General features: G+C 46.9%; 1 protein-coding gene across 1 annotated transcript; it reads left to right on the top strand.

The window, feature by feature from the left end:
- Positions 1–7425: 7425 nt before the first annotated feature.
- On the top strand, positions 7426–9940 carry OTUD1 (OTU deubiquitinase 1). The gene has a single exon (XM_032880819.1). It carries the CDS (start codon positions 7780–7782, stop codon positions 9229–9231), a length of 1452 nt encoding a protein of 483 aa, XP_032736710.1. The 5' UTR covers positions 7426–7779; the 3' UTR covers positions 9232–9940.
- The last annotated feature ends 169 nt before the right edge of the window (positions 9941–10109 follow it).

Genomic DNA, 10109 nt, shown 5'->3' with positions numbered 1-10109 from the left:
TTTATACCACTTTGCAGTAAGCTACTAGATGAAATAGTTATATCAATAAGGTAACCAGAATTGACAGGCTTGGAGACCTGGTAAGGAATAAATATTAAAATTTTCACTATAATTATAGAGTCAGAGGAAGCAATAATCACCTTAAAGGGTATATTCTTTAGTTATCTTCATATTTTAAGGTATAATTAAGCAGATAACACAATACAGATCCACCTGCCACAAAAACTATCTGGCACTTACATACACCGTTATGAAAAGATATGACAAGATTTCTAAGAGACTTAAGGATAACTGATTTATTAAAATGTTATCAGCAAATAATGCATATATATGTATATATATGTTTTGTTTTAAAGGTTTTATTTATTTGAGAGAGAATGAGCACGTGCGAGAGCACGTGAGCAGGAGAAGGGGCAGAAGGTGAGGGAGAAGCAGACTCCCCACTGAGCGGGTTGCTGGATGCAGTACTGGAACTCAGGTCCCTGGGATCATGACCTGAGCTGAAGGCAGATGCTTAACCGACTGAGCCACCAGGTGCCCCTTTTAGAACACATTAAAAAAAAAAAAAAAAGTAGCTTAATATCTATCCTCCACTCTTTCCTTTTCTTAAGTTTTGGCAATATAGTTCTATAACGGCTGGGCATTTTCATAATTGACCTCTTAGTAAAAAGGGTGTGTCTCCCAGCCTGGCCTTCAACCTCTGTGGAGAGAGGGAAGTATGAAGGCGCCTCCCTGCTTCTCATTGGTCCCTAGGAGGGGCGAGCCAGTGAGCCATCTTGCTATCTTGTTCACTTCTTTACGGTATTTAAGTAAACAAGGAAGATGGTGGGTATTTAAAGTGTGGTCATACAACCAGATGACCGAGTAATGTTAGAACCACCTTTGGCAACAGATTACAGCACTTATTGCATTGTTACTGTGTGTGTGTGTATATGTGTTGTGTGTGTGTGTGTATGTGTGTGTGTGTGTGCGCACGCAGGCACCCTGTGTGTAATGCCTCATTTTTGCTACTTTATGTTAAGTCCTTTATAGACAGGGGCCGTCTTAATCTATCCCAGCTTTTACAACAAAATACCATAGACTAGCGGGGATAGCTTGTAAACAACAGAAATTTATTTCTCATGGGTGGGGCTAAAAGGGGGGGCAGTTTAAAAAAGGGGATGGGTTAAAAAAAGAAGTTTATTTCTCACGGTTCTGGAGGCTGGAAGTCTGAGATCAGAGGGCCAGCATGGTCAGATGTGGTGAGAGCCCCCTTTCGGGTCACAAACCTCTCATTGTGTCCTCACATGGTGGGAGGGGCCAGGGACCTCTGGACCCTCTTTTGTAAGGCACTAATCCCATTCATGAGGACTCTACCCTTGTGATTTAAACTCTGCCGCAAGTCCCCACCTCCTAATACCATCATGTTTGCAGGTTAGGATGTTAGGATTTCAACAGAGGAATTTCCGGGGGACACAGATATCCAAACCGTATTAGGAGCCCTAATCTTACATTTTCTTTTCTCCCTCTCCAACTAGCAGGCCTAGTTATTATTAAGAGGCCTAATCATCATATTAGTTAAGGCTATCAGAAGCAGGTAACAGAGCACAGAACAAGATATTTCTGGTTTAACTGCTCCTTTGCTAATATAATACCAGATCTGATGAACACAGTTCAGGGAACACCTGAGGTGTCTGGGCTCCTCCCCTTCATGCTGGAATGATTCAAAGCTGTGTGTGGGAACCGATTATTCTGCTCAGATTATGTCATCTGAACCACCCTGTGAATACCAGGCCTGGCTTTCCTTCTGTTCTCTCAATAGTCCATTGAATCCACAAGAAAAATGCCATTGCGTGAACAGGGACCTGAGCCATATTGCTAGTCACTAGGGGAACTGTTGGACTATTTATCAAAAGGGTCAGCACATTTTCCAAGCCTAAGCTTAGGAAATGATTACACATACTTCCCAGCCTTCTCTCCATTCCTTGACCTATCTCTCTTTTCCCATAAAAAGCAAAAATCTACTGATTACTTGGTCTAGTTATCCTGAATTAATTTAGATTTCCTGGAGTTATGAGATCAGTTAGATAACGGCATTTTCAGTGATACTAATAAATACAATTTCAGAAGAGCTATAAGGTGTAAATAATTAAGAGGAGCTTCCATTGTTGCCTGGAAATTTCACTTCTAGCCAGTGGCATGTCAGCAGCGGTAAATGTGCTGGGGAGAGCACACTGAGCTGTTTGCATGCTATGGTGCCCTTTATTTATTTATTTGTTCACTTTAAATTGTCAATATAATAGAATGAATATATATCAACCCACACAATATTTCCCAAGATGCCTGCCTTCGTTGCTTAAGTTCCATTTTTCCTTGACAATATTTAGAAAATACTTATTGAGAGCCTGCTGTGTCTCAGGCACTTTTCAGAACTTTTCAACAACGTTCTACATATTTTAAGTTTGGTTGTTTCTATATATGGTTAAGTTGGAACATATTTCCATATGCCTTGTGAGTATTAGTTCTCAATAACTGTTAGTTGAACAGAATGTAAAAGTATTTGTTATACCACGATGATTACATAAAAAGTTTAAGACAAAAACAAAATTATAAATTCAAATAGCCCAGCTTTTCAAATATCCTTTCACCTGGCCCTAAATAATTTGATTTTGGTAAGCTTCAGCTCCTTGATATCATCTTAACAATTACATTTAAGCTGCCATACAAGTACCATAAATTTGTCAGAAAAACCATTAAGGTATGTGAAATGTGTGACTCCTAGTAGGCTTTTTAAGAACAGTTTTATTTAGATGTAATTCACATATCATAAAATCCACCCATTTAAAATGTTCAACTCACTGTTTCTTAGTATATTTCCAGAGTTGTACAACCATCACCATAGGAAGCATTTCCAATACTGCAAGCAGAAATCCACTCCCACTGGTAGTTCCTCCCAATTTGCCCTTCTCCCCAGTCCTTAGCAACAACTCATCTATTTTTCTATTTCTATGGATTTGCCTATTCTGGATATTTCATATAATTCATATAATGGAATTAGGTGACACATGTGGCCTTTCATGTCTGGCTTCTTTCACTTAGAATGTTTTCAAGGTTCACCAATGTCATACAATGATTCTTTTTATGGTTGAATATTTCATTGTGGATATCCCATATTTTGTTCATCTATTCATAAATTGATGGATACTGGGTCCTTAGCACTTTTTGGGTATTGCGAATAATGCTACCATGACAAAGTTGACTTACAAGTTTTTGTGTGGACATCTGCTTTCATTTCTCTTGGTTATACATCTAGGAGTGGAATTGCTGGATCATGTGATAATTCTTTGTGTAACCTTTTGAGGAACTATTGTTTTACAAAGTGTCTGCACTTTATAAGATCCCACAAGCAATGTATAAGGGTTCTGTTTCCTCCGCATTTTTGTCAACACTTGCTATTGTCTGATTCTTTTAAATTAGAGCCATCCTCATCGGTGTGAAGTATATTATCTCACTGTGGGTTTTGATTTGCATTTCCCTATGGTTAATGATTGTTTTTTTTTTGTTGTTTTGTTTTCATTACTGTCTGAATATTTTCTTTGGAGAAATGTCTATTCAAATTATTTGACTATTTAGGGGCACCTGAGTGGCTCAGTCCTTAAGTATCTGCCTTTGGCTCAGGTATTGATCCCAGGGTCCTGGGATCGAGTCCCGCATCTGGCTCCCCTCTCCCACTCCCCCTGCTTGTGTTACCCCTCTTGCTGTCTATCTCTCTCTGACAAATAAATAAATCTTTTAAAAAAATTATTTGACTATATAAGAATTGGGTTGTCTTTTAATTACTGAATTCCAAGACTTCTTTATATATCATTTACATACGAACTGCCTTGTCAGATACATGATTTGTAAATATACTCTCTCACTTTTCACTTTCTTTTTTTACTTTCTCTGTGGCATCCTCTGAAGCACAAAGCTTTTGGTTTTGATGAAATCCAATTTTTTTTTCTTTTGTCATTTGTGCTTTTGGTGTCACATCTAACAAATCACTACCCTCCTCCCCTGATCCAAGGGCCCTGGGATTTCCTAATTTCTTTCTTTCTTTTTTTTTTTTTTAAGATTTTACTTATTTGACAGACAGAGATCACAAGTAGGCAAAGAGAGAGAGAGAGGAGAAAGCAGGCTCTCCTCTGAGCAGAGAGCCCAATGTGGGGCTCGATCCCAGGAACCTGAGAACATGACCTGGGCTGAAGGCAGAGGCTTTAACCCACTGAGCCACCCAGGCGCCCCAGATTTCCTTGTTTCATCTAAGGATTTGATAGTTTTAGCTCTTACATTTCATCCAGTTTGAATTAACTTTTGTATATGTTGTGAGGTAAGGGTCCAGCTTCCTTGCTTTGCATGCAGATATCCAGTGGTCCCAGCACCATTAGCTGAAAAGACTATTCTTTCTCCCATTGATTTGTCTTGGCCCTCTGCAAAATCAGTTGACTATAAACATAGGTTTTATTTCCGGACCAATTCCACTGATCTCTATGTTTATCTTTATGCCAGTATCACATGGTTTTGATGGCTATAGTTTTATTTATTTATTTATTTATTATTTTTTTAAAAGATTTTATTTATTTATTTGACACAGAGAGAGAGAGAGATCACAAGTAGTCAGGGAGGCAGGCAGAGAGAGAAAGGGGGAAGCAGGCTCCCCGCTGAGCAGACAGCCTGACTGGGGGCTTGATCCCAGGACCCTGCCGAAGGCAGAGGCTTTAACCCACTGAGCCACTCAGGCACCCCATGTCTATAGCTTTGGAATAAGGTTTTTTTTCCTTAAGATTCTACTTACTTACTCATTTATGTATTTATGTATTTATTTATTCACTTGTTTATTTTAGAGAGAGCAAGCGCATGCAAGGGGAAGGATGGGGGAAGGATGGGAGAGAGGGAGAGAGAATCTCAGAGTCCTCACTGATCATGGAGTCCATTATTTCTTGTCTGGTTACTATCCTCTGGTTGGTAGTTGCTAAAATTTCCTGTTTTTCTTGCCTATTCTGTAATTTTGGTTTAGAATCCTATTTTCCTAAACTTCTGCCAGTTTTCTTCACAGCACCAAAATATGCTAGGCAGATGATTTTCCAGGATGGAATCATCAGGAATTCTTTTCAGATGGAATATCAAGGAATTGGATTTGTCCTTCTCTTTCCTACCCTCATCTTCTTGCTAGCACTTGCAAGGAGTTGCCTTCTCTGGACTCTCTAGGGCAGAAAACAACTGCCATTTCTAAGACTAGCAATCATTCTGGCTTTGAGCTCCCTTAGGTATCATTTCCCCCAGGGGAAGACCTTCCAGATTGAGATATAGAGTGGACACGGATTCCACAGTGAATATGCAGTCTTGCACAGCCCACCACACCCTCCCCCCAATCCCACAAGATAAAATGGGGGGAAAAAGAGCCTTCATGTATGTCAAAATTTTGTATTTTCATATTTTTGTTTATATCTGTCTGTTCCTAATTTGATATATTTTTTCTGTGTTTACCCCAACCCGTTAAAATGCATCTTGCTTTAGGATTTAAATGGAAGTTTCCTTATCTCCCTCCAGGCTCCTGTTATACTAGCTCTACTAGGCACATAATGGGTACTTAGTAAATATTATTTGAGATTTATTTCATTAATTGTCCTGTCTTCTGTTTTAGAACAACCAGCTACTGGGGCGCCTGGGTGGCTCAGTGGGTTAAAGCCTCTGCCTTTGGCTCAGGTGATGATCCCAGGGTCCTGGGATTGAGCCCCGCATTGGGCTCTCTGCTCCGCAGGGAGCCTGCTTCCTCCCCTCTCTCTCTCTCTCTCTGCCTGCCTCTCTGCCTACTTGTGATCTCTCTCTCTCTGTCAAATAAATAAGATCTTGAAAGAAAGAAAGAAAGAAAGAAAGAAAGAAAGAAAGAAAAAGAACAACCAGCTACTGAAAGGCTAAAGGTAGACCTCGGTGTGGTGTTTAAGACACAGAATAACAGATCCTCCCTCAAAAGCAATGATGAAATTGAAGTAATCTCCCTTTTCTAGATAGCCAGGGGGACTACTAGATCCCAGCTGGGTAGTCACCAGAAGTTTATATTTCCTCCTGAGTTGATTTAAGGAACAGGTTGGAATGACCTAAGCAAAAGGCTAAATGCTGGGATCCTGCCAGTCACAGATGCCCCACCTCTGCCATGGCAAATTAAAAGCCATGGCCAGGTGGCCAGCGTCAGGAGATCGGGATCCCAATTCTGGTTTCTCCAGACTGAAAACCCTTGGGAACTCATTCTCCGTTAATTACTTCATTCAGTAAAATATTAGCTTTAACTCTACGCCAAGTACAGTGCTAGGGGATGTCACCCAAATAGGACTTTCATTTCAAGGACTTTACACGTCAAAGGAAGGTGGGGGGGGGCGCTTCCATACACCGTAGCTTACAGCTATTTCCCCATTTCTTAAAACGGTGGGATAGTTGCCAGGTTCAATTTGAACGTTTAGGGCCTGTTACTTGCAAGTGGTTAAAACTCAGAATACAGCAAAAGCTGCCCGCTTCTATAATATCAGTACATGGTTCATCCTATGAATACTTTCTTTTTCCCTTACGGAGAGGGTAAAACTAACACAAACACAGTGCGGCTTAACTCTTTTCATTATTCTACTCGGTCTCGATGTGCAGCACTTGACTCTGACCTATGGTTAGCGGCTACACCAATCTTCCAAAGGCCCGATGTGGTTAAGCATTTGGTGTTTCGAAAGGCTGTTTGCAGGGCTTCCTTCGCCCAAGTCATGGGTTTGCTAGTCGACACGGGACAGGGGTGCAGAAAAGTTGCTTTCGGTTGAGTAGGGTAGCAAAGTCTTGGGGAGGACGCGAGGCGTCACGCTATTTTAACATTTTAATCCAAAGAACTGAAATCAAAAGTCGGCGGTGGGGCCATGGCCCTGCAGAGGGCATGCAGGTTTTAAGGCAGCGCTCCGTCCTCCATACCGAACCCGGAAGCTTCCTCCGGAATGCACGCTGTCAAAGCAGCGTAGCTTCCCCGGGCAGTGCCCATCCCGCCCCCAGCGCAGCAGCAGCGCAGAATGGCGCAGCGCCGTAACCCGCGGCCCAGAGCGGGAAGCGCGGGACCGCCGCCGCCTCCCCACCCGCAGCTTCTAGAACCGCCTTAACTGGGACGGCTGCCGCGCCGCAGCGATCTCCCGCCCGGGCTCCACCCGCGCGTCCGTTTCGCTCCCAGAACCGCGGGCCACGCCCGTGACGTCCGCCGAACGGGCCGGGGGGCGGGGCGTGGGCCTGGGGGGCGGGGCGAGCCCGCGCTGTTGAATGGGGCGCCGTGACGAGCCGCACATTCCAGCGGGCCCACGTGACGCGGCTGCGCTGCCTGAGGTAAACAACCGCGGCCCCGCCTCCCGGCCCCTCCGCGCGCCCTGCACTGCTTCTTGCCGGCGGGACGCGCTCCAGCGGGGCGGGCGGCTTTCTCCGAGAGTCCCCAGCGGCCGCCGCGGTCGGAGCAGCGGCAGCGGGCGCGGCGCCCCGGGTCTGCTGGCCGAGCGCGCCGGCCGGGGTCGAGCGCGCGTCCCCTCCCCGCCCCCACCGCGTGTTGTGGCGCAGCAGGAATTTGGCGGGGACCCGGGCGCTATTTGCGGCTCTTGACGCGCCGGCGGCCGGTGGCCCTTCGGTCATTTCTATTCTAGGGGCACTGGGTCATCGCGCCCGGCCTGCCCCCTCCGCCGGGCCCGGAGGGTGTGTCCCCCTCACCCGGGCTCGCCGCGCCTATAAGGGGCCGGAGCGGCGGGCAGGGACATGCAGCTCTACAGCAGCGTCTGCACCCACTACCCAGCCGGGGGACCGGGTCCCACGGCCGCAGCCTCCGCTCCCCCAGCCGCCGCCGCCGCCGCCGCCGCCGCCCCCTTTAAGGTCTCTCTGCAGCCCCCGGGACCCACCAGCGGCGAGCCAGAGCCCGAGACCGGTGAGTGCCAGCCTGCCGCGGCCGCCGAGCCCCGAGAAGCCGCCGCCGCCCCCGCCGCCAAGATGCCCGCCTTCTCCTCCTGCTTCGAGATGGTGTCCGGGGCCGCCGCCCCCGCCTCGGCCGCTGCCGGCCCTCCCGGCGGGTCCTGCAAGCCGCCGCTGCCGCCGCACTACACGTCCACGGCGCAGATCACCGTGCGGGCCCTGGGCGCCGACCGGCTCCTGCTGCACGGGCCCGAGCCCGGCGCCGCGGCCCCCGCCGCTCAGCGCGGCCGCTGCCTCCTGCTGGCCCCGGCGCCCGGCGCCCCGGTCCCGCCGCGCCGGGGCTCCTCCGCCTGGCTCCTGGAGGAGCTGCTGAGGCCCGACTGCCCCGAGCCCGCGGGTCTGGACGCCGCCCGGGAGGGTCCCGACAGAAACTTCCGACTGAGCGAGCACCGCCAGGCCCTGGCCGCCGCCAAGCACCGAGGCCCCGCGCCGCCCCCGGGGAGCCCGGAGCCCAGCCTCGGGCCGTGGGGCGAGGAGCACCCGGCGGAGAGGAGCCTCCGGGGCTGGGAGAAGGTGGGCGACCGCAGCGACCCTCCCGGCGCGGACGAAGCACGGCGGCCGGACTTGGAGGCGGAGGCGCCCCCGCCGCGGAGCGGCGAGGCGGTCCCGAGCGCCGCGGCCGAGGCAGCGATCGTCTCCAGGTCGGATCCCAGAGACGAGAAACTGGCCCTGTACCTGGCGGAGGTGGAGAGGCAGGACAAGTACCTGCGACAGAGGAATAAGTACCGATTTCACATCATCCCCGACGGCAACTGCCTCTACCGCGCGGTCAGCAAGACGGTGTACGGAGACCAGAGCCTTCACCGGGAGCTGAGGGAGCAGACGGTGCATTACATTGCCGATCATCTCGACCACTTTAGCCCCCTCATTGAGGGCGACGTGGGGGAGTTCATCATCAATGCTGCTCAAGACGGGGCGTGGGCCGGGTACCCGGAATTGCTGGCCATGGGGCAGATGCTGAATGTGAATATACATTTAACTACTGGAGGGAGGTTGGAGAGCCCTACGGTGTCTACCATGATTCACTATTTGGGCCCAGAGGATTCCCTAAGGCCTAGTATTTGGCTCAGTTGGCTCAGTAATGGACATTATGATGCGGTGTTTGATCACTCCTACCCCAACCCAGAGTATGACAATTGGTGCAAACAGACTCAGGTGCAAAGAAAACGCGATGAAGAACTTGCCAAATCCATGGCCATATCCCTGTCCAAAATGTATATTGAACAAAATGCATGCTCTTGAAGTGTCTGAAAACGTACACCCTGGGAGAATTGCATACATAATGTGTTGGGAGAATTACGAACTCTAATCAGGGTAATAGCACTTTCAGACTTCTAGTAGATTTACCGTAGGTGTAATGCCTTAATCATTTTTTTGAATGTTTTCTCCTCAGAGCTGAAGGTTGCTGGGCACCTAAATGATGTTTCATGATGGCTTTGGGTGATCCTACTGCTGTTTATAATTTGCTGTATAAAGTTGGCACTACTTAATTTGCAAGCTCGTTTCTCACGGTGTAAATTTGGTCATTCCTGGTAATCCGTTTTCTATAAAAATGTATTTTTGCACATTTTTAAAAATTGGTGTAACTTCATCTATGACGTGTTCCATGTTGACAAACAGCTTTCCAGCATAAATCCAGAGAAGTGCTTTATATGAAGTTTATTCCTTTGGACAGACTTTGTGATTTAGTATTTTATGTTCGATTTGGATTTTATGATCCTTAGATAATTATTTCAAATGGATATTGATGCATTTGTGTTACCAGATGATTGACCCATTCCATTATAATGAAAATCAGATTTGTTTTGGAAATCATTATTTTTCTAGAAATGGTCAACCTTTTAAAGAGAAATATTTAAGGGAGGGTTGTGGGAAGAATATTCTTTAAGGGATAGTACCAGGTCTTACTTGAATGAATCTGATATTTGCAGATGGCAGTGTGATGACTATTATGACTATTCTGTACTTTGGTTGGCATTTAGAGTAGATTGTCTGGTGCTCTGAATTGTTTTTATTTATATTTGAAATTTTGTTATAAAAGCATTTTAACTTTGTGACAAGATAAGCCTCCTGCTTCTTGGATTCAACTAAGATTTAAAAAAACTACTAGCATAAATGCC

The sequence above is a fragment of the Lontra canadensis genome, unplaced genomic scaffold, assembly GCF_010015895.1.
Source record: "Lontra canadensis isolate GAN:19392208 unplaced genomic scaffold, GSC_riverotter_1.0 scaffold72, whole genome shotgun sequence".
Classification (NCBI taxonomy): Eukaryota; Metazoa; Chordata; class Mammalia; order Carnivora; family Mustelidae; genus Lontra; species Lontra canadensis.
Note: the sequence above shows the minus strand (reverse complement) of the source record. Positions and strands in the feature narration are given on the sequence as shown.

Bases quoted from the DNA above. Each gene is read 5' to 3' on its own strand.
- OTUD1 (XM_032880819.1), top strand. From the start codon at position 7,780: ATGCAGCTCTACAGCAGCGTCTGCACCCACTACCCAGCCGGGGGACCG.